Genomic DNA, 23584 nt, shown 5'->3' with positions numbered 1-23584 from the left:
CAGTGGTTATAAAACATTTATTATTATTTAGTCTTTCAGGGTATATATCTTTTCTTCCCGACTAGTTTATAAACCTTAGGAGTCCAGTTTTGTCCAGATAACATTATCACATATTAATCATTGTATTTTGGGGAAAAACCTCCACCTTTCACCCTATAATTATCACCCTCTGCTATTTTGGCCATTTTTATGGGAGATGGGGCAAATAATAAAGCATAAAATTCATTCTAGTTTGGAAAGTGCTTATGAGCAGTCAGACCTAGCAGTTTCATCCCCAATCCAAACTAGATAAGGAAGCTGGGAAGAAGGTGAGAGAATCTGCAGAGAAGGCAAGAAAGTCGGATGCAGAGGCTTGGCTTTGCAGGGAAGTCCTGAGCCAGCACAGTGTGGGATGTAGGAGATCACAGAAGCGGTGGATACTGGCAATGCCCAGCCCTTTCCTGGGCCTTCCCAGGGCTGAGGGGAACAGAATAAAGGTCGTTTCTTGGGTTGCCTGGGCAGCCTCAAGGAAGGACCCCACGCAACCAAGAGTTTCCCATAGGCTGATACTGTGAGAAGTGATGAGCCCAAAGCTATCTCTCCATCACAGAGGAGTTAGAGCCTCGGTGAGGTCAGGTGTGGACCTTGGATGCTGGGGGAGTCTGCGAACAAGGATGCCTCAGCCACTGAATGGAGGGTGCTGCCCACGAGAACCTGGCCTGGCCACAAGCAAAGGACATGATGGCCTCAGCACAGGTCAACTTGGAGCTATGGACACTCCTCCACTGATGCCACAGCACGCAGCAAAAGGCCCCAAGATGGAGCACTCATTTTGGGTGCAGGAAGGGGGATGAGAATCTCTGAAATGACTGGTTTCAGAGTTTTCCTAGAAATGCCCAGACTAAGTGCCCATCTCAGAAAGTGAGCGCTCAAGAGGGAAATTAAGGCCACTTAAATAATTTTTTTTCCTAAGTATGTGGCTTGTGAAATTCAAATTCACTTCACTGTATGACAGTTATCTGGACAGTTATGCTGTCCAACCCAGGATTAAACATGTGGCAAGTACTCAATAAATCTCGGTGAGACTGGAGCCAGGCATTGCCACCCAAGGACTGAGTGTCACAGTTGTTAAGACCGGAGATGAACCAATAGGTTGCTTTTTAAGAACACGAAGCTGAACCTCTGCAAATATTTTAACAGGAAAATGAGGATGGGTTATGAGGTAAGAGGGATGGACAGGGGTGGACAGCCACATGTGGCTACATCTCTAGGATCAGGAAATGAAACCTACTACCCACCATCAGCTTGAAAATAATCAGGCCCCCTTCCTGGGATCACTGCCCAGGACATGCCTTCTGAGGAAGACAGAAACCAGACTCCTGACATTGCCTTTGTTCAGAGCGGTAGAAAGAGAAAAGCTCAGACCGCTGGGAAGGCATAATTTTCCCCCATGGATCTCAAACTTCAGCCCTTGGCTTTGGCATCATGTTGTATTAAAGCAACGCTAGGATGGAGCTGTCAGGAACCCTATGTGCATTCTGGGTCCAGCAGAGCAATGCCGGTTTGGCATCCTTGTGGGGCAGTAAGTCCCAAAGGCCCCGGGAGAGGCACAAGGTAATCGATATCGATATCGATAGGTAATCGATATGCAGGTACTTCAGCCAGGCCCGAAGCTGAGGGATCCGGAATGGGGTTGAGCTGCAATGAGGCATATGCTGGTGCAACGGAGGTCAACTGACTCTGCTCCTGAGCAGTTTAGACAACCATCTACCGAAAGGCCTGCACTCTCGCGTGCCTTCGGGCCTCTACTTGCTGTTCTCTCTGCCAGGAGCACTACCCCCTGTGTGGTGTCTGACCAGCTCCCACCGGTCCTCCAGCTGTCTGCTTCCTTGTCACCTCCCTCAGAACCCTGTACAGCAGTAATCTCCGCCCTCAAATTTATCTTCCTTACCATTGTGCTTACCACATGTGAAGGCTTAATAAATATTTGTTAAATGACAATGAGGTGCAGCAAGTGTCTGACCCTTTTTCCTCTGTAATGGAAAGCGGGAACGTAGCCAGAGCAGGCAATGATCTCCGGGGAGGACTAAATCTATCGTCATCAATAAAGCTTTATGTGAAATACTTTAACTAGGTAACTAACCGTGGCGGGCAGACCTCTGAGGAGGCCTCCAGTGACACCCTCCCTTCCCGTAGTCACCCCTGGTGTTATCCCCTCCCCTTGAACGTGGGCGGGGTGCAGTGACTGCTTCTGATGAATCGGGCCAATGGGATGTCATTTCTGGGATCAGCTGATAAGAGACCATGACTTCTGTCTTGTCCACACATACTCTCTCCCGCTCTTGCCCTCGCTCACGCTAAGGAAGCCAGCTGCCGTCTTGCGAGCTGCCCTGTGGAGAGGCCCACCTGGCAAGGAGCTGAGGGTGCCTCCCGGCCATCAGCCGGCATTGAACTGTGGCCCTCAATCCAACCACCCACGAGGAATCCTGCCAACAACGAGGCTTGAGGTGACTGTGACCTTGTGAGAAACCCCGACCCTCGGCTTGTGAGGTCCCAGCTAAACAGCGCCTGGACTCCTGACCCACAGAAGCTGTGAGTTAAATTTGTTCTTCTAAGCCATTAAGTTTCGGGGTAAGTTGTTATGCAGCCATAGGTAACTCACGGGCTGAGCTTGATTTTTCTCTTTCTACATGATTAGATCAGTCCCATCTGAAGAGCATCTGACTGAGAGGGAGCAGGAGGGAGAACTTTGGGATGAGACCAGGCCCAGAGGCCTTCATGAGACGCCGAAGGCCCTGCAAAGAGGACGGTGGATGAGGACAGAGGCAAAAGCATAGAGAATCAAGAAAAATTTTTCCGGATCTGAGAATGTGCTTAAGTCCCTCAGTGCATTAGCCTGTCCTGAGGCTGAAAGTTTCAACCTCTTTACTTTGTAATGAGTAAATGGCAGGGACTGGAGACAATTCTCTGCTGCAAATCCAATGACTCAGAAGAGGAGGGGCCGCCGCAGGCACTGAGAAGGGATCTTGCTCTGGCCTCAGGCCCGGGTGAACACTAGGAGGCGGTGAGGTTTGGTGGGAGGGGCGCGCCCTTAAAGTCCAGAGACCTGGGGTTTTCTTTGGACTGTACGGGACATGCATTTTAATTCTTCTGGAGTTCAGTCTTCTCATTTACAAACGGAGCGGCATCGAACTAGATGATGGGTGCAGCATTTTTCAGATATAAAATGCTACGATTCTACGACCTTCACCAAGTTACCTCATCTCAGAAATGCCGAGTGACCAAGGTTTTGCTTCAGTCATAACCATCCTGTCGGTGACGGATCCTCCTCTGAGGGCTCTCAGTGGCCACCTCAGGGTCACGTAAGGCGTGTGCTACTCCTAACTGTCCTTTCTCATGAGCGGAGTCCACACCGGAGATGCTGCCTGTCCAGGTCTCCTGCACTCGCAGCTGGTGGGGAGGTGCAGGGAGCAGCCCGCTGTATGCAGACGACAGGCTGTCTCAAGGAAGACAGTTTGAAACAAGGTCCTCCTCGTTACATAAGCCCAGACTGGAGCGTCTGGAGCACACACAGCTGAAGGCAGTGCTGCAGTGCACACGGCAGCTCTCCTGGCTCTCGGACAAGTCAGTCACCTCCATCCCGGTTAGAGACTGCTCGCCCTCTGCCCTCCTGATAGGTCTGTGCCGGACGGACACACTGAAGTCGGTGCAGATGAAGCGCTGCATCGAGCGCCTTGTCTCAAAGGCGCAGACGGGTTGTACGTTCAGAGGCGGGCCCTCCCCGTGGAGAATGCGGAGCACTCCCAGCAAACCCATCTAGGATAAGCAGCACAGTCAGAGGCTGGGGGGGGGGGGGCATCACTGCTGGAAGCTAGAGATTATGGGGAACCTGAGACTCACACAGAAATCAGCAAAGGTGGAGGGACCAGTCAGGTGGCTCTGGGGGGCGGGGATAAGCTGTCCAACGAGGGTCCAAAAGAATCGCGTGCCTCTGGGTTTCAGCTGCCGGAAGAGGGGCGGTGAGCCTAGAGAGGCTGGGGAAGCTTCACGACACGCTCCTTGGTGTTTTAAAGTTTCCTGAAGCAGGGACAGTGGGACCTTGTTGAAATACAACTTATTACAAAGGCCCGAACACAGCAAAGGCCAGTCACGTGTCTAACCAACAACTAAACACAATAAATGCCCTGTAACTCAGGTTCTCTGAGTACAGAGGTCCCTTGTAGTTGGAAACAATTCTGCTGGAAAGACAGAGCTAGAGAAATGTTACAATCTGAGAAGCTCTCTCCTCTGCTGGCCCTTCACTTCTTCGAAATCAGCAAAGACTCTGAGAATCTGAGAAAGCTATGTATCGTGTTCCAAGAAGAGAGTTCAGAAGTTATGCTTGTAATGTCAGAGGGTTCGTGACCTCAGGAAAACAGCCTCTGTTTTAGTCCAACATTCATTCCTGGATCTGAGGAGATGGAGGCCTAGAGAAGTCACAAGGTCACAAATAAATTAGTAGCAAGGCTAAGAAGGGTACCTGGGTCTTCCAGTGGCCTTAAATTGCTGGGAGAACGCTAAGCACGTTGGGATCCCAAGTTTCTGACGTCAGAAGGAACATGGGTCAGGTGAGACTTCTCACTGCCAAGGCCAACCATGATTTTTTTTTTTTTTTTTTTTGCTGTACGCGGGGCTCTCCTGTTGTGGCCTCTCCCGTTGCGGAGCACAGGCTCCGGACGCGCAGGCTCAGCGGCCACGGCTCACGGGCCCAGCCGCTCCGCGGCACGTGGGATCCTCCCGGACCGGGGCACGAACCCGTGTCCCCTGCATCGGCAGGCGGACTCTCAACCACTGCGCCACCAGGGAAGCCCAACCATGATTTTTGATAGCAACATAAATTAATTTCCAACACGAGTGAGAAATGTGAGAAAGGAGAATACGGTGATTCCGACTTGGTCTTTTGTTTGAGTGCAAGTCTAATATTGGAGCCAAAACAGGTACAGAGAACGCCAGAGAAGGTGACCTGAGGACACTGTGAGTGGAGATGGGGACTCGCGCGCTGTGGCGGAGAGCGTGGCCGTGCGGGGGCAGCGGCGCTGTCTGCAGTAGGAAGATGACGGACATACAGTCCTGGGCTGTGCTCAGCCAGCCCCAGCAGGGTGCCTGGCACACAGTAGGGGCTCCATAAATACTATTTCCTCCCCTTCTTTTTCCTGATGGAACAGGGACGAATTTTTTTTTTTATCTCCTTGATTATCATCAGGTAATCAAGCCCAGGGAGGCTTACGGCAAAAAGCCTGATTTTGAGAGTTAATGCCCTCGCCAGAGCACTGTTAACGGCATCCCCTCCATACACACACCCAACGAAAACTCTGAGCTAAGCGGTTATCATGGTAACAGAAGGAGACACTTGAGTCTCCATTTTTCTCTCTCTGATTCATGGACACCTGCCAGGTAGCAGATGGCCTGTGTGGACAATTACCTTCATTTTCCTGCAATGTATTTAAATTAAACAAACTGGCCTCTTTGCTGCCGATTTTCAGAGACCCGTTCGGAAAAACAACAACAACAAAAAACCCCAAAAACCAACGTTGGGAGAAAGGAACTACAAGTCTGAAATTTAGATGAGGCAACCGCGAACCTACAGAGAACTGGGATGTATACAGAATGGACTTTGTACATTTTTTTTGGTCAACAAAAGGTAAAAAAACAAAAAACAAAAAACCCCGCAGACTATTTTGAGCTGCTGCAGGTGGTGGCTCTGCTAGGAAAATGCAGCTGTCTCATCAAATGTGGAAGTAAAAGGAGAGAGAGGGGATTATCTGATCCTGTACTGTCTGTCCTGCTGCAAGATTTGAAAATAATTGCCTAACGTGACAAGAGTTAAGACTGCTGGGAGTGAGGCCCAGGGGTGGAAGTGAGCACACGAGGAGAACAGGGGTGGAGGAGATGAGAAAGGCAGTCACGTGGCAGTGAGCAAAGCAGCAGCCGCGGCTCCCTCTGGGGCGAATTAGAAACAGGTAAAGAACACGCCTGGAGACCGTCGTCTCTCCCCAAAGTGTCCACCTCTGAGGTAGAGGGCGGTGCAGCTTTTAAGGATGAACTTGGCTTCTAAACACCAGAGAGAAGGGCCAAACAGTTCTATGATGTCTCTCTTCTCTCACCACAGTTAATACACATTTATCTACTGTGTGTGTCTGCTGGAAGGAGAGGGGCCACCAAAAAGTCTGCCTCGAGGACCCTCCTCAGAGGCTGACACCTGTCTGTTCCCACATCACTTCAGGAAACTCAGGGCTTACCCATGACCTGTCACTCCCTGCGGTGGCTCTCAGGTGTCACTCCCTGTGGGGCTGTTGCTATGGATGGGAAACAGCAAATGGCAGGGCTGCTGGGTGTTTTGTGATCACACTGGTGGCAACGGGGAGAAGGTTATGGTTCTCAGTCTCCATGATTCTGCCCCTATTCAAGTCAAACTAAATTACATAGAAGACAAAGCTTACCCGAGCCTGAAAGAGCTGGGGGGCAAGATGTCTGGGTATCTTTCTCAGTGGAAGGAGGAAAGCGTATTAAGTTCCTAAGACTGTCTCAGAAGAACAACCTCTTAAAACTCACCATAAACCCGAAGATCAAAAGAAAGCTGAAATTTAAACTTTTAGATAGGGAAGCTCATAAATTCCAAGACTAGAATTACCCTCTTTCTGTTTGTTTCTCCTAGTTTGCCCAGCTCTATTTGAAAATGGTATCCCATGAGTTCTCACTGCAGGATTTCAAAGCTAGTTCTCAGCAAAATGATCAGGGACCTCACTGAGGGAAAAATCCCTATGAGATGAATACCAAACACTCAGATTGCTTATTAGAAACCAAAAGAGGACAGGATTCCAGGAGAGCATGGTCCTTAATTCAGACATGAATTCAATGATGGGGCAGGCAGCCTGAACCTATCAATGATATTTTAAAGTTCAATGAGTCAGACTTAAATGCTGCTTATGGGTAAGTAAGTAAAACTTGTATGATGAGGTGTGGCACCTGATCCAGCGCCACCACTCTTTGTTGAGTCCCTGTTCTATATAATAAGGTGGTTAGAGTCCAGGCTTTGCAGTCAGATGGACCTAGTTTGGATTCCAGCTCTGCCATTTACTAGCTGTGTGACCTCAGGCAACTTACTTGACCTCTCTGAGGCTCAGATTCTTCATATGTCAAGTGGAGATAAGAATATCTTCCTGGGTTGGTGAGGATGTACATAAAGTGCTTCACATGCTGGCTCAATGGGGTACTACCTGCCATGATTCCACTTTGAAAGGTGCAAAGTAGGGGTATGAAGGGGCAAGGTCTCCACTCTCAGCAGGCTCACGGCCTCCTAGGCAGTTCGGCATGTTCGCAGCTAGCATACAAAGGAGGATGAAATCCGTACCGTAGCGGAGGTACAAAGGAAAAGGAGCACAGAGGCGAGGCAGTTTAACTCTGACCTTCTGGAACAGAGTAAGGTTTCACAGAAGAGGTGGCATCTGAGAGTGTCTTGAGGGGTATAATTTCAATAGGCAGAAGCGGCTCGGGAAGGGCAATCCAGGTGAGGAAAGGGCATGAACAGAGGCACCAAGAGAGAGGAAGCTGTGTGTGTGTGTTGTGGGGCAGGGGAGGAGCATGTGGGGACACTAGTATGTGGGGAGCACAGAAGATATACGGTGGGAAAGAGAAGTGTGGGCCACAATCATCCAGAGCCTTCAATCGATGGTCATCAAGTTTATTTACTAGGCGATAGATGGGCAAACTATAGCCCGTGGCCAAATCCAGCTTGCCACCTGCTTTTTTACAGTCTGTGAGCTAAGAATGGTTTTTACATTTTTAAATGGTTTTATTTTAAATGGTTATATAAGTCCTTACATAATATCTCTGATCTGGTTCACAAAGCCTAAAATGCTCACCACCTAACCCTTTAAGAAAAAGCTTGCTGACCCCGCTATAGGCAACGGCAGAGGGAACCCGTGAAGACTCCGAGGAGGGAGTGGGGAGGTCGACCTGGTCTGATTTAGGAGGCTGGCTCCGGGGCAAAGTGAAGGAAGGCCTGAGAAGCAGGAGGCAGGAGAGAGGGAGACCAGGTGACAGATGACGGAGGCTGGAATGGAGAATGGTGATAGGAATTGGGAGGAGAGAGACACAAGCAAAAGCTTTTGGATGAAAAAGTTGACTAGACTGTGACAACTGAGTGGGGAGAGTAGGGGACTGGAAGAGAGCGTGCATGTAGGGAGTGCTGGCAATGATGTTAATAGAAGTAGGACATAAGGACAAAGGGGTGATTTGTGGGGGAAGGTGACTGGACATCTTTTACCATCCATCCCATATCGAAACCTCAGAATAAGGGATGCTGAGAATGCTTCAAGGGCTCAGACTGGTATCACAGAGAAAGGGTCTCTGACCCTACTTCCCTGACCAGGGATCCAACCAGTGACCCCTGCAGTGGAAGTGCAGAGTCCTAACCACTGGACCACTAGGGAATTCCTGAGCAGTGGTTCTTCACTGGGGATAGTTTTACCTGCTAGGAACCTGGTGTGGGTGTCGGTGTGGGTGTGGGAGCATCACTGGAATTTAGCAGGTAAAGATCAAGGATGCTGCTTGACATCCTGCAATGCATAGAACACCACCCCACCCCAACCCACCAAAAAAAAAAAAAAAAAAGTAATCTGGCCCCAAATGTCCATAGTGCTGAGGATGAAAACCTGGCTGAGGGTGACTGAGTTACGAGGTCCTAAAGTCGGTGGCCTGTCCAGGGCTTCTTGTCCCAGGTGGTGAGCTGCTGTAGAAGGAAAGACAGGCCATCAGTAGCCTCAGATCAGGTTAGAAATTTCAAGGGGCCAAGAATAAACTCTGATAGTCTTCTGCACATTTGGGGGATGTCCTGGGGACAGCTACAGACCTGAGAGTCTCCTAGATTCTCTCTTGGTTTCCTGAGGTCTGAGTTGGTTAAATACAGGAGTTGAAATGTGAAATGTGAAAGCAGTGAATAAACAGTGAATGTCATATATATTAATTAGAATACATAATAATAAAAGCACTGAAGGATTTATGGTTAGCCAGCTTTGTAGAGCAGTAGTGAGTTGGCATGGATTCTTATTAAAGGTACATGTCTAGCTGCAGGTAACTGTCTTTCTGCATTGCCTCTAATTTTATTTTATTTTTTAAAAATTTATTTATTTTATTATTTATTTATTTTGGCTGTGTTGGGTCTTTTGTTGCTGCGCATGGGCTTTCTCTAGTTGTGGTGAGCGGGGGCTACTCTTCATTGCAGTGCGCGGGCTTCTCATTGCGATGGCTTCTCTTGTTGCGGAGCACGGGCTCTAGGCACACAGGCTTCAGTAGTTGTGGCATGTGGGCTCAGTAGTTGTGGCACACGGACTTAGCTGCTCCCTGGCATGTGGGATCTTCCCAGACCAGGGCTCGAACTCGTGTCCCCTGCATTGGCAGGCAGATTCTTAATCACTGCACCACCAGGGAAGCCCCACTGCCTCTAATTTTCTAAAATATGCTTCTATGTTTCTTTCTTCTCCCCTCTCTCTTTTTTTAAAGCACTGGGTATCTATACTGCAGCTCCAAATGGGAGTAATTCTACTTGCCAAATTATGATTAGCAGCAAATGGAGAACAGTGCAAAGGAGTCTATCATATCCTTTATAATATGTTTCTTTGGCTGAAATTAAGCAGATGTTCACTTTAGTTAAGGACTCTAGGCCAGGAAGCTCCCTACTTTGGCAGTGCTGTTAATTTGGAACATCAGAACCAGCCTGAGGTCAGCTATAAAACCCTAGAGATTGACATGGCATCAGGATTCGAGGAAATGCCTACAGGTGCTCTCCAAGTGGAGGGTCACAGATCCAATCTCGTGCCAAGTGAGGATGCTGTGTGAGGTCTAAAAGAAAGAGAGTGGGAGGCATGGCCCAGAATCCTAGAGATGAGCCAAAAGAGAGGGCATCATGGAAGCAGCTGATGTTGTTTTCTTAGGATGCTTTCTTTTGTCTGGAAAAGTGGGAGGTAGATGGTTGGCATGAATAAACCCTGGGGAAGGAGTTGGTTAGAAAACCCAGACAATGAATCGAGGGCCAGAGGATTTCAAAGTCACAAAAGGCAACGTCAGTCAAATGAGCCCAGTTGGATTTCTGCAGACCCTTCTTGGTTCATAGCCTTTCCCCAATATATCGATTGGTATCAGTGATGAAAGTATCAAAGAACTGTGGATTGAAAATTTATAGATGAGAAAACTGAGGTCTGTAAAGGTTATTACATGGTGAGATAGAAAAGAAATGAGGTTTTGTCAACAAGGTGCCATGAGTCAGAACAATCTATTCACACGTAACCCAATAAGGCAGATTGAAGATATAACTCCTTCCTTCGTTGAGGTGAAACCAATGGGGGTGGGGGTGAGGAGGTTGAACAAGACAAAATCAATTTTTCAGAGCTGTCTACACTCTGCCATACTGAAACTTTCCTTTCCAAGGTTGCTGATAACTTCCTTATTGTCAAATCCTTGTCTTATTGCCTTATTAATTTTCTCCTTGAAACTTTCTGGTTTTTCATGAGAACCCACAATCCTACCCTCCTACCTCCTCTTTCTTCATTTTATCCACTATGGGTTTTCCCTACGGCCCATGTTTATGGTTTCAACACTAATGTTATGTTGAAGACTTCCAAATCGACATTGCTAGCCCTGTTTCCCCACTAAATTTCCAGTTACCTATCCCTAAATATCTCACAGACCAGACACAAAGCTTGACTGCCTGCCTATTCTATGTAACTCGGTAGGTTCAAAATCAGATCAAAGTCCCCTTTCTATATCCCACATCATCTCCGCAGTTTCGTTTTTTCAGTCAATTTCCCAGGTTCCTGGGCTCAAAACCTAGAAGTCATCTTCTTTTCTGTTGATGCTTTGCTGAGACCCAGACTGTAGTATTCTGGGGGGAGATACTGTGTCCTAGGAATTCATATTCCCCTAGTGGAAGGTGCGTATCGCCAGCTTGGTGTGTAGAGACTTTTCCCCAGAGACCCTGGTGTATATTTTTCATATGTTGTATGCATTCTGGTCAGAAGAGGAAAAGACATAAATATAGTACAGAGGGAAATAAACAAGCAGGTAAGGCAATCTCTCAGCTCGTGACTGATGAGAGTGATGAAAAACACTGGGGGTGCTGCAAAGACCCAAAAGCTATTTCCTCTATATTTTCAGACTATACACTCCCTCTAGGTGTTCAAGGAGTTTTGGGGGAGTGAAATGCAAGTACCTATTTTTCAATATTGCTATGACATTTCCTCTTGGGGAAAACAAACAAAACGCCCCAACAAGCTACCAGGTCCCTATAGTGAGTACAAGAGCCAAGACTGATGAATGAGCATACTTTGTAGACTTTCACGAGGCCATCTATGGGCAGCCAGAGTCCATGTATACAGACTAGGACTGGGACCCAGGCTAGCCTAAAGGTTTGGGGGCATAGTCACAGAGTACAACACATTGATCTTTGTTTACCATAATCCACTGGTGCAGCTTGCAAACTTGGGAGGGCAGCAGTGGTGCCTAAGCCTCCAGATATCACTGACTTGGCCTCTGTTTCTGTATACAGGGCATCAGGTCAACCATGAAATAATGATCATACTATCTGAGGGTGGGATTTGTGCAGGATTTCTCTTTGGATCCTTCAAAAGGCCAAGCTCACCCACTGCTCACTTCAACGTACGTAGTAAGACATTGCTGAAGACATAAATAAATGGCAATCGTTTGCTTTTCAGGAAGCAGAAGACAGGCTTCTATTTCAGAGTATGGTGGGACCAAGGAATCCAGAAAATTTTAGGGTGGCATGTGAGTCACTTCCCAATGGGATTGTGTCCAAAGGTTAAGTGAACCAAGAGGGAACCTGACCCAGGAACACATCAAGGGGTTTACCAGTAATCTCTTTAAGGGACAAAGAGAAAGTTTTTATTTGTTGTTGTGTAGGTTTTTTTTTTTTTTTTTTAAGTACTTTCTCTCAAAACTTACAAAGTTAACATTCATGAGGTTCGTCATGGAGGCCTCACGGGTCAACCTGGCTAACTCAATGTTGAGTGCCCTTCCTCTGAGGCATATTTGGTGAAGCCGCGGTCAGAGATGGGGGTTTCTGACAGCCAGCCCACACCATGCTTTCTTTGGTTGAGTTGTGGTGGGGTGTTTGGTTCTGGAAATCAGAAAGGGCGTGGGGCAAGATCCACTTGATATCCCAACTGGCTGAAGTAGAAAGAGAGGTCCCAACTGTGGCCATGTTCTCTTAGTGGAATCCCAAGATTCCTCCAATTACGTAATTTTCAGAGTACCACCTATATAACCCTCTGGACGACCACCCTACGAACCTGGATCGAGGCCACCCCTGTGGGAGCCCCCTATCCTTATTCATCACTGTCTACAGTTATAGTCTTTCACTCTGATGTTGATCTGTATGTAAAAAGTAATGATTTTTTTTTTTTTTTTGGACTGGCCATGCAGCATGTGGGATATTAGTTCCCTGACCAGGGATCAAACCCGTGCCCTCTGCAGTGAAAGCTCAGAGTGTTAACCACTGGACCACCAGGGAAGCTCCAAAAAGTAATGATCTTCTAATAGGAGGAACCGGAGGAATGTTTAAAGAAATACATCCCTCATGAATAAACGGAAACCTTGCCCTGGATAGCTCATTTTAGTCTATGTCAGCAATCCAGCAGTGAAATTTTATGGTATGTTGAGTCTCAGGCAAAAATGGAACCCTAAGGTGTCCCTAGAATAAATCTGTACATTGGAATCCCTCCAGACTAGGACTGGGATATTGTTTGACCTCGAGGGAGTAGCCCACAGCTCCACAGTAACCACCACTGCCAGCAGGGTCCTCACCAGTCTGTTGTTACTTTAGTGTACCCCTCTGTACACATTTCTGGTTGTGGGCACTGGGTTCTTACTGAGAAATGCTCAAAATATTTTCAAATGATACAAATAACTATAGATATCCTGCATTTTGTAGATTACCTGTGCTAAAAAAAAGAGGATGATTTTACTCTACATAACATATCTGTTCTTTAGACAGAAATAATAACAGAGTTAATAATAATACTAATATATTAGCTTGGCCTGCCTATTCTTTTGGTAACACTGAAATTTGTTTTCCTGATTCTTTTTATAAAGGACATTTCTAACCATCGTTTAGTCTCTTGAATAGATCTACCTATTATACGGGAGTACCTTGAGCAAAATTATTGCCTTAGGTACTCGAACCAGTTATGTCCCTTACAGTGAATGAACTTATGAATTCACAGTGTTTTTAAGTTAAAATCTTATAAATCTGGTTAATAGCAGTTTTCATTCAGCCACTATTTATTGAGTATCTGCCATGTGGCAGGCACTGGGCTGGAAGCAAGGGGATGCAGTAGTAAAAAAGGCAGACAAGGTCTTTTAATTACAGTCTGACGATTATCATGGGCCTGATTAACCCTGACTCAACCGATACAATCTAATTCCTGAGCCTGTTAAACTGTAGGGTATGTCATGGGTTGAACAGTCACTCAGTGAAGCCTTATCTGAAATAGCCAGGCGGTTCTGCCCTTAATTATAAAACTTGGAGCTGAGAAAAGAGAAGGGGAAGGAGGGAGGGAGGGAGAAAGGAAAGACAGGAGAATTATCAGCTGAGGTACTAATGTCACTAAAGCACTGGAAAAGTGGCTGAGGTTGAAGGTAGAACCACAGCTCCAACGTCACAGTTATTACCCATTTCCCTCAAGTTTCCCCAATGCCAAAATAATCCCTGAAAGGGAATGAAGAAGGCAAACTGCATAAAAAGTTCTCTATAATGGATTTACAGAGCCAGTTTGGGGAAGATGTTTAGTAAATTCTTCAGTTAAGAAGTCTTACAATTTATTTTATGACTCATATAGGGTAATACATTTTGATAGGAAAGAAATTAAACTATACCAGCCAGAATCCGGGAGGAAGAAAGGGCTACGACTTAGCTCTGTGGTAAATACCTTTTGGTGCCTTACTCGGTAATGATATAGATTAAAGCAGATGCACGAGTTCTAAAGCTTTATAGTCTTTCCAGCTGAACATGTTAAAAATGTTAAACTATGCAAAGCCATTCAGTTCACATTTGAGCCTCACTGCTGAGCCTTAGGTGGATACAGTTTAAACCTGTGATGTGGACAGAGGAAATTCCTACCTATATCCACAGAGCAGAATGTCTTACCTCTCCAGAGTGGGGGAACGTGAGGGAAAAACAATTTGTACAAATTCATGCTCTGGACGGTCCCCTGGGACAGTGAGGACTAGAACATGAGCTCAGGACCTCGGCCACTGAGAACTCCCAACACACACACACACAAGTGGCTCGTTAGTGGCAGGCTTCAGTGATCTAGGTCTAGCTTCTCATTTTGCCAACCTCAAGGGGAAGATGATCTCACAACACAATCAAAGGTCACTGGAATGAACATGTTGTTATTTAATCCCCTGTCTGCTCAACATCAGCTTTAAATTGACCTGAAATAATACAACAGCAGTGATAATTTCTGGTTCTTGGAGCACACAGTAATCCATAAACTTTTTAAAAAATGAAGTGTCTCTTGGAAGCTGCCATTAACATAAACATCCATAATGTTTGCCCTCCTCTGAAATGTGTTCTCAGGTGCGGTGTGGGTGTTCCCGATTACACGCTTTGCTCTGAGCTGGCCCATTCAGAGAGGGATCATGAGATGCTAGGCTGGGTGGACCTGCTGGAGGAAGTTCCCAGCGAGTGGTTTACCTGGAAAGCACATCTCTGGGGCACAGAGGGATGAATAAAAGGAGGGGAATGCTGGTGCCAGAAACCACAGGTCAGGTGATACCCTGATCTGCAGGAAGGGTGTGGTCACAGCAAGGGGATGAGGCTGTCAGGGAAAGGAGGGGAGAAGGGAACAGGAAGAACAGGTATTTTCTTTCCCTCCCTCCAACACAATCTCACTCATCCTCTTGTTTGTGGCAGGCATTACCAGCACTTGCTTCTTTACTTCTTCTAAGCAAACTGGAGGATTATACTTCCCTGCCTCCACTGAAGTTAAGTGTGGTCATGTGCCTTGCTTTGGCCAATGAAATGAAGTGCAAGTGATGTGTGTCACTTCCTGGCAGAAGCATTTAATGGCTGGGCTTGACTTTCCATTCTGATTTTCTCCTGCTTTGCCCATGTGAAGGTACCTATTGATACAAAAGTGCCATAAGATCAAAGTAATAAATTATGTGTGAATGAGGAAAAAACAAAACCAAATAAAGCACAGACAAAAATAAAATTTTGTTACATTAAAGTCATTGAGATGTACGGGTTGTTAGCCTACCCTGACATCATACCCTGTCTTCTTTCCCTCTTCCTGACAGTCTCCTTTCCTCTTCTCTTGCCTCCTCCCTTCCTTACCCATCTCTTCCTTCCTTTCCTCTCCCTTTTACCCTATGACTCTACTGCTTTCCTAATTAGGAATAATAGTAAATATAATGTTTTATATTCCTATTCTTAATCTGAAACATGGATACATTTGTTTTTTGAAATAAGAAATGAGTACATTTTTTGAATTACACATTTCACATTTCTTTCTTTAAAGAGAAGCCCTAAGGTAAATTAGAAATCAGCTTTAGTTTGTGTGAAAAATGTGTGCTTTGAAAACCTTACTATATGATATAAACATATAGTCTTATCATTGTGGATAAGCCCTCAATTGATTTTCCTGTGTGGGTTAGTGGCTGTCAGGGAAAATAAAAACAAACATAAACTCTCCCTAAACACCATGCAGCTCAGAAAAACCAGAGCTCCCTCTGGAGTGGGCTTTGAACAGGAAATCACTTACAGCATGATCAGTCACTTAGTTTTCATTGGTAACTTTGTTAAGAAGGCTACCGGAGCTGGAACATCCAGAAGACTGTTCAAGACTAAAGGACATCTAAAGTTATCAAAAGAACTACTCATTTTCATGCACAGTCATTCATAACATCGTATTTAACCCTGAGGTCACTCCCACCACCCTGAAAATTGTTTCAAGCAATTAAAGTCAGCCTAATCATGAAGCAGCACAGAATGTAAGTGCAGGAAAATGTAACTGTAGCCTGGCTAGTCATGCATATTTAAATAATAAACACAACAGATGTGTACTTTGAAAACAAATTCAACAAACTCTGGTTTCAAATAAGAACATGCTCTACTAGGTAAACATGACGTGGCCTTTTAGGCCATTTTACAACACCACAGAGAGAACTGCTAAGGGTTTTACACATAACCAATTCTGCTGAGATGATCTTGGTACAGGGAGGAGAGGAGAAAGTATGTAACAGTTATATGAGGAAAAGAAGAACATGCAAAAGAAGCAAGAGTCAGGTGGAGAATTCTGAAGTTCACTTACTGCCTGCTTTTGCTCTTCCTCCTAGAGGTGATGAAGACGAAAAAAGGTAGAGGGGAAAAAGGAGAGAAATTAATGCCCATCACCACAAACAACTGGAAAAAAATGATAGAAAAGGGCAAACCAGGCCAGGCCCATGGGTTCAGAGATCCAAGGGCTTGACCACCATCAGAGTATCATCAGTTGGACAGAGCAAATGGCAAGCCTCTGCCCCATCCAGTTCTTTAAATGCTAACTTCTAGAGTTAGAAGGAAAGAACCTTATAAACCCTCTAGTCCAACTTCCCCTTTTATACACGAAAAAGCCCTAGAGAGCCTGACTTGCCCAAGGTTATATCACTATTTAAGGTAAACTGAAAGAAGCAGCTCAACCATGACTCAAAAGCTCCGTGATCACTCTTTCACGATTCACAATATCCACATGTGTTAGGTACATTTCTCTAAGTCAGTGGTTCTCCAAGTGCAAAAAAATAGATAGACCAGCAGCAGCAGCATCTGGAAACTTGTCAGAGATGCATGCTTTGCCCCGTCTCCCCCTAGACCAATGGAATCAAAACTCTTGGGGTGGGGGCAGCGCTGTTTCATGAAACTTTCAGTAGATTCTGAATCCTGCTAGTTTGAGAACCACTGCTCTTAAGAACTTCCTAGAAACTGGAAATTCCATCTGACTACAGATTCTCTTATTTAGTCCCCTGTCTTCCACTGTTGGAGCTTTTGGCTGCTGTGTGGTTCTTTTCAAGGATGCACATACATCCCCTTCCCCCTATAAACGGGAACTGTTTCAAGGCCCTAAGAGGCTTTTCAAAAAGATTTCTTGACCTTGGTGTCTCATTAGTTGAACAAAGGTTCGTTTAATGTTCCCTATGTAAGAAGCACTGGAAACATGAAGGTAAGGTATGGTCTCTGTCTTTCAGAGCCTTACAGTGACGGTGCTCAGAGCAGGCCCTTGCTAACTCTCAGCTCTCAGAATGCACCTCTAGACAATGAAGAAGGAAGCATGATGAAGATGAGACAAACACTTCCGAGTTCCTCTCTCCTCAGTCTTGTGCTTCTCAGTTACTCTGTCTTTTAATGGGTCTCTTCGTTTCCTTTTTCTGTGCCTCATCATGGGTAACTGTGGTCAGGACGCCTCTGCTCTTTGCCCCAAATACGCAGATCTAAAATCTGTTGCAATGGTTCTATTTAAATTGGATCCATCCGTGCAGACTGCCTTTACTAAACATGTGTGTAGGAAGTCTTGGGAATGGATGAGTGCTTCTCAGTCTGCAGATCTGGGTGCAATGGAGAGAATGATTTCAGTAAAGCCAAGGAATTACGAAAGGGAGAGGGAAAGTAACAATTTGGAGAAAGTCATTTTATTCCCGCAAGGGAGAGACATGCACTAAAAATTAAATGGGCACCAAGAAATCTCTTGAGGAGACTCCCAACTCAGCACCAGAAGATGTTCTTCATTATCAAAACCAGCTGCTAGATGCTTGGCCAAACCTAATATCATAGGCACCCAGGCAAAGAGGGCCCTGAGCGTTCACTGAGTTAGCCTGAAGGAGTTAGCATCTTTTAGCTTTTGCGTCTGGCATGCATGGCTCCAGTTAGAAGGGGTTAGAGTTTTACAGTTGGGAAGCGATCTCCCTGCCTAGTCAGGCTTCCCTGTGAGGCAGAACACTTTTCTTCCATTCACTAGGCAAGGCAACCAGCCGTAAAAGAGTTATTAAACAGTTAAAAATGTGTTTTTATTGCTGGCACTAAATGTTGAAATGGAAATTGGTAAGGGAGGGATGGGGCAATCCTGACAAGCTGGAATTGCATCTGAGAGCAAAAGACCAGTATGTAATTTCTTAGAACTGTTTCTAAAACACCTCCCTATTTTCACTGTTTTCTCCAGGTTTGGTATTGGAGACAATATTACCTTGGTTCAACAGAATAGAAAAATTCAGGGCTCGCTTCGGCAGCACATATACTAAAATTGGAACGATACAGAGAAGATTAGCATGGCCCCTGAGCAAGGATGATACGCAAATTCGTGAAGCGTTCCATATTTTTTTAAAGCAATTATACTCCAATAAAGATGTTTAAAAAAAAAAAGAAAAATTCAGAAGGCGATGTTTCATGTTTGTACATTTGGTGACTTTGCTGTCTATAGTTTACCCATTGATATAAAATCATTATAATTTGCAGCAGACACATGTCAGGTTAGGATGGAGAGAGTGGACAGGGAAGTGTTTTCAGGACTTACAGGCCCCCCATATGCACTGGGTTTGGGAGAGGGTGGACTTTGGCAAAGTGTTACTTAGGATTGTGTTGTATAATCCAAACTCACAAAAGTTAATCAGATATAGCTTTGAAGGCTTTGTCAACACAATAAACAGGTCAGATATAAGGTCTTAGAACCTTTTTGTTATCAATTAGTCAGTTGGAGTCAGTAAACATTGACTGGTGACAAGGTATAGGAGCCAACTTGATTTAAAGGGGGTAATAATGCCTTAATTATAAAGTGCAAATCTAGGACTGCTCAAGTCACCTAAAAACATGGGAGACCCGTCACACTGGGGATATCTGGCTAGATGGCCAAAGTAATGCCATAGCCACTGTAGTCATCTATATAAAAAAATTTATATTAAAAACCTTTGCATATATGCATATGCATATATTTGCATATGAGGTTAAAATTTAAAACTACAGAATTCATCTGGTAAATGCGTTTCAAAAGGAATACTGGAAAAAATGGAAAATGAGGCAGAAAAATACTGGGAACGTAATTTAGAAACTAAAACACCATCACACAACTATTTCTAGATTAAATAAGAAGTCTGAGGTAGAGGTTATCCATATATACTCATTAATCAGGGGAAAAAATATAAATAAAAGATACATTCTGAAACATGGGTACTTGAGTGTCAGTCTACATTATGCCATTAGGAAAAAACAACAACAATAAGAAGGTCTCTGATACTCCTTGGTGACAGGGATTGAGTCTTAGTCACCATTATAAACCACATACCCGAAACATGACTCTTAATCAATGGATAAAAAGACAACATTCCTGGTTTATGTTTGCAAATTCTTCTTCTCTTTCTGAATGACCTCAGCCTGTCAGATGGGTAAATAATAAGGCTTTTAAGAACTTGGTAGGATATCCTACAAAACAGAGCAGTGGGGTCCTGGTTATTTTACTGAAATTGTAACTGTAAGACAACAGCTGGAAATACAAAGAAACTCAGGGCTTGGGAATACAGTTCGAGACATCAGCTCATTCTGCTTAGGCCTTGAATACAAGTGTCAGAGGTACATGACAAGGTCTTAGGAATGCACGTGGGACCTGAGCCAGGAACTCTAAGGAACACTGAGGGCAACCAGCTGACGGGAAAGCTTACTGTGATACTTAGGGGAAATGCATTCTGACTTCCCTTCAGTTTGCATAAACCTTTTTGCCTTTTACCAAAAGGGTACCTTCCCATCTATGTTTGGGTAATATTTGAGAACATTTTTCTGAAAGGTAGGTGAATCCCCCATGACCTTCTGTCCTGTGCGTGGACTAACCCCACAACGGCAGGGCTTTCAAAGCCCCACACGGCTCCAGATGTTACACTGGCCAAATGTATTTAAGTACCTCTCTGCTCTCTTGAGTGGCTGATTGGGTTGTTTAGCTGGATACTTGACAACTATTTGAAGGATCTGGGCCAGGTTTTACGCATAAGGTTTTCTTTAAACAAGACCCATTTAGACAAAATATTTCTCAGGAGAAATTCTGCTAACAGGGTTAATGAAGAAACAAGTCCCAAAATACCCCAAATACCCAGGACCAACGCTAGAAAAAACTCAGCTCAAGACTAAAAGAAGTGATTGTCTTGAGCAAGCCAAAAGTCAGTTTAAAACACAAACACTCCATTTACCCAAGTTGCTAAATATCCACTAGCTTTATTATTAAAGAACTGGTTTAGAATGGAGAAGTTGAAGAAAACTCTTCGAGCTGACATGTTCCTGGGCTACCCCTCCTAGTCTAGACCCTTGTCACTTCGGGTCTGGATGATTTCAATAGCTTCCTATTATCCTTTAGTTTCTCCTCTTCCCAACCTGCTATGTACATTTTCCTAAACTATTGTTTTCAAAACCTTTAATGACTCCACTTTACCACAGGATTAAATCTATCCCCTCAGCTTGCCTTTTGAGGTACTCCACACTGTGACTTCCATTCTGTGTGTCATACCGTGAAATACAATGGTTTCACAGCATAGACAGACAGACCTTAGGAATTTATAGCATAAACAAATGTGCCCTGGTATTGCTGCTACAGAGCTGGGTAAATATTTCTGTTCAGTGCCAGTCAAATCATCCAGGTGAGGACATTTAAATGCCAAGTGTGCCTTTGTCTGCTCTAGGGTGTAGGGGCTGTAATATATTTTTCACGAAAAATAGATAGTGAGGCCTGAATTATTCTAGATTTAGTCAAGCCCCAATTTAACAAACGTAGAGCTAGCTGCTATTTTATTGCTCCTAATAGAGTAAAAATTATTGATTAGAGTTGGTTGATTACTTTGGTTTGCCTCTGTAATACTTATTAAAATAGGACACAATACTTGTTATGCACTTAGGTAGAATATTTGAAAACTTGTCTTAAAAGAAACTTTATACAGTTGAGAAATATTCATTTCACATAGCTAATATCCAATTTATAAACACTCTTATTAATTCATAAAAGCAACTATTCAGGACATTAGTTCCAGTTACTAATTTTTTGTAATCAGGCTTTACACTAATTCAGATAACTTTCATACTGAATTAGGTTAACTTTATGGAGGTCTACCTGAAAACTGAGTCTAGGCAGCAAGAGTTAACCTTTTAGCCTCATCCTGTCTGACATCCCAGGGAGGCAGAAGCTGAAGTGCAGGTGAAGATGGACAAGAGCTGGGAGGTGGGAGGAGACCTGAGCGGCTGCTGCTCTTACCTTCAGCAGCTTCATCAGCCCTTCCAGCTGGACCATCAGCTCCCGCCTGCTCTCCTGCAGCGCTGACATCCTCTGCTCCAGCTCATCTTTTCTCTGCCTGTCGGAGAGGAAAAGCTCATGAGAAATGAAGAGATGGAAGGGCAGTTAGATCACAAAAAGACACTGTAATTTAAAAATATTAAAAATTGTAATGTGCTACTGAACAAATATAAAAAAAAAAAAAGAAAATGAAGATAAAATGATCCTCAAAGAAGAGTCGAAGGCCAGGTGAAATGGGTTTTAGACCTGATTCTGCTACTTCCCAGTGTATGAGACGCTGAGCAAATCATTTAAGTTCTGATACTGGATATATAAAATGGTGATCATATCTGTTTTGCCCACTTTTCTTTATTGCTGTGAGAATAGTATGTAAAAATGCTTTGGGGGGCTTCCCTGGTGGCGCAGTGGTTAAGAATCCACCTGCCAATGCAGGGTACATGGGTTCGAGCCCTGGTCCGGGAAGGTTCCACATGCCGCGGAGCAACTAAGCCCGTGGGCCACAACAAATGAGCCTGCGCTCTAGTGCCTGCGAGCCATAATTACTGAGCCTGCATGCTGCAACTACTGAAGCCCGCGCACCTAGAGCCCGTGCTCCGCAACAAGAGAAGCCACCACAATGAGGAGCCCGCGCACTGCAACAAAGAGTAGCCCCTGCTCTCCGGAACTAGAGAAAGCCCACGTGCAGCAACGAAGACCCAATGCAGCCAAAAATAAATAAATAAATAAATTTATTTATTTTAAAAAAATGCTTTGGAAAGTATACATTGCCGTACAGTGAAAAAGTATTGTTAATATTATTAAAGTGATTTTAAAAATTCTTTAGGAAGCCAAATTCCTCACTTATACATAAAACTAGTCCAAATTTAAATTAAATTAATAGTGGAGAAAAATGTATGAAAACTGCTCAGGGAAGACAGGGTTCAGGAGTCAGTGCTTCCAGAACCACACATCAGGTTCAAAAAGTATGACAGACATCAGGACGACTCTGTGTCTAAGAGAATTCTGAGGACAGATTTCTGTTTCCCTAAGGACAGATTTCATGTCATCAAGTCTAGCTCAATCTGTCCAAAACCAAACTTGAGACGTTCCTCCCTAAATGATTCTCTTCTCAATTTCCCTCTCTCTCCTACTTTTTCTTCTATCTGTCATGGCTGAAAAACTCAGTCCTCTTTGATACTTTCCTGTTCATTTCCTATATTCAATCAGTCACCCAATTCAGATGATTCTTGGAAATCACATGTCTATCTTTCTATTCCCACAGGTTAAATAAAAGATAGCATTAATTTTAGTGACATCTATTTCCTTTGTTTTTCAACATGGTTGTTAGAAAAATTTTGGTACATATACGGCTTGCATTATATTTCTATCAGAGAGTGCTGCTCCAGACCCTACCTACATTCCTCTCCTTAGTTCCTTACTTCCCTTTCCCTTCCACGTCTGGACCTCCAGCTATGGTTCACTTTTCCCTAAGCATACTGCATCATTTTACAAGTGAGTATTCCCCTACTCTCTTCCAAATGTTATTCACTCCTTAGCTTCCATCTCAAACGTCACTCTTTCCAGGAAGCTATTCCTGATTACTTCAGTAGGTATAGGATCCTGCTTATTTAATCACATAGCAATTGGTGCTTCTCTGTGGCACTTGATTTATTTTACCTTGTATTGCTGTCACTCCTACCATGATGCAAAATCCTTGAGGTCAGGGGATGACCTTACTCATCGTTGCATATATTTAATGATTAAGAGAATATCACGCATCCAGTGTGGACTCAATTAACATCTACTGAACTTAATGAAATCATTATTTGAAGCCCTCCAAGGATTTCCAATGACCTATCACTTAAGGCTCTCAGAATCTGGTCTCAATTATCCAACTAATTTTATCTCCCATCATTGGCACTCTATAAAGATTAATTCACTGGATGACTGAAAACAAATTCTTAGCTCCAAGACTCCTTCCCCTGTCTGAAATGTGTCATACTTCTTGGGGGATCTTGCTGAACCCCACCTCTGCTTCTAATCGTATATGTTTTGTCCCACGCGCCATTCAAACCCCACCTACCTTTCATGGTCCAGTCTAAATTCCAGCACTTCCAAGGATCAAATTGCTTCTAGCCTCTGTGTGTGTGTGTGTGTGTGTGTGCCTTTCCCTACTCACATTTCTTCTAATATCCATACGATTTATTAACATTGTACAATATTATTTAACTGACTAGCAAATTATTTTAAGTTTTGTTTCTAAAACTAGATTATAACTTTTT

General features: G+C 44.4%; 1 protein-coding gene and 1 non-coding gene across 31 annotated transcripts in view; one reads left to right on the top strand and one right to left on the bottom strand.

Annotated features, from left to right (window-relative positions):
• The window catches only part of DTNB (dystrobrevin beta), a 280987-nt gene that overhangs the window by 31985 nt on the left and 225418 nt on the right, over window positions 1-23584 (bottom strand). For 19 of the 30 annotated variants that reach the window (XR_010835611.1, XR_010835614.1, XR_010835613.1 and 16 more), the window contains 2 exons: window positions 21285-21381; window positions 16347-16367 (listed from right to left, as the gene is read on the bottom strand). Coding sequence is in view for 23 of the 30 variants with exons in the window: in XM_067007965.1 (XP_066864066.1) it covers window positions 16347-16367; window positions 21285-21381 (118 nt within the window). In the remaining 7 variants the exon portion in view is untranslated. Of the gene's footprint in view, window positions 1-15848; window positions 15880-16346; window positions 16368-21284; window positions 21382-23584 lie in introns of those variants that run through there. The other 11 variants (XR_010835612.1, XR_010835615.1, XR_010835617.1 and 8 more) reach the window with 2 other exon arrangements.
• LOC131766040 (U6 spliceosomal RNA) lies at window positions 18276-18382 on the top strand. The gene has a single exon (XR_009338343.1). It is a non-coding gene; the product is annotated as a U6 spliceosomal RNA (small nuclear RNA).

The sequence above is a fragment of the Kogia breviceps genome, chromosome 11 (assembly GCF_026419965.1).
Source record: "Kogia breviceps isolate mKogBre1 chromosome 11, mKogBre1 haplotype 1, whole genome shotgun sequence".
Lineage (NCBI taxonomy): Eukaryota > Metazoa > Chordata > Mammalia > Artiodactyla > Physeteridae > Kogia > Kogia breviceps.
The sequence above is the reverse complement of the archived record's forward strand: the minus strand, read 5'-3'. Positions and strand labels throughout refer to the sequence as shown.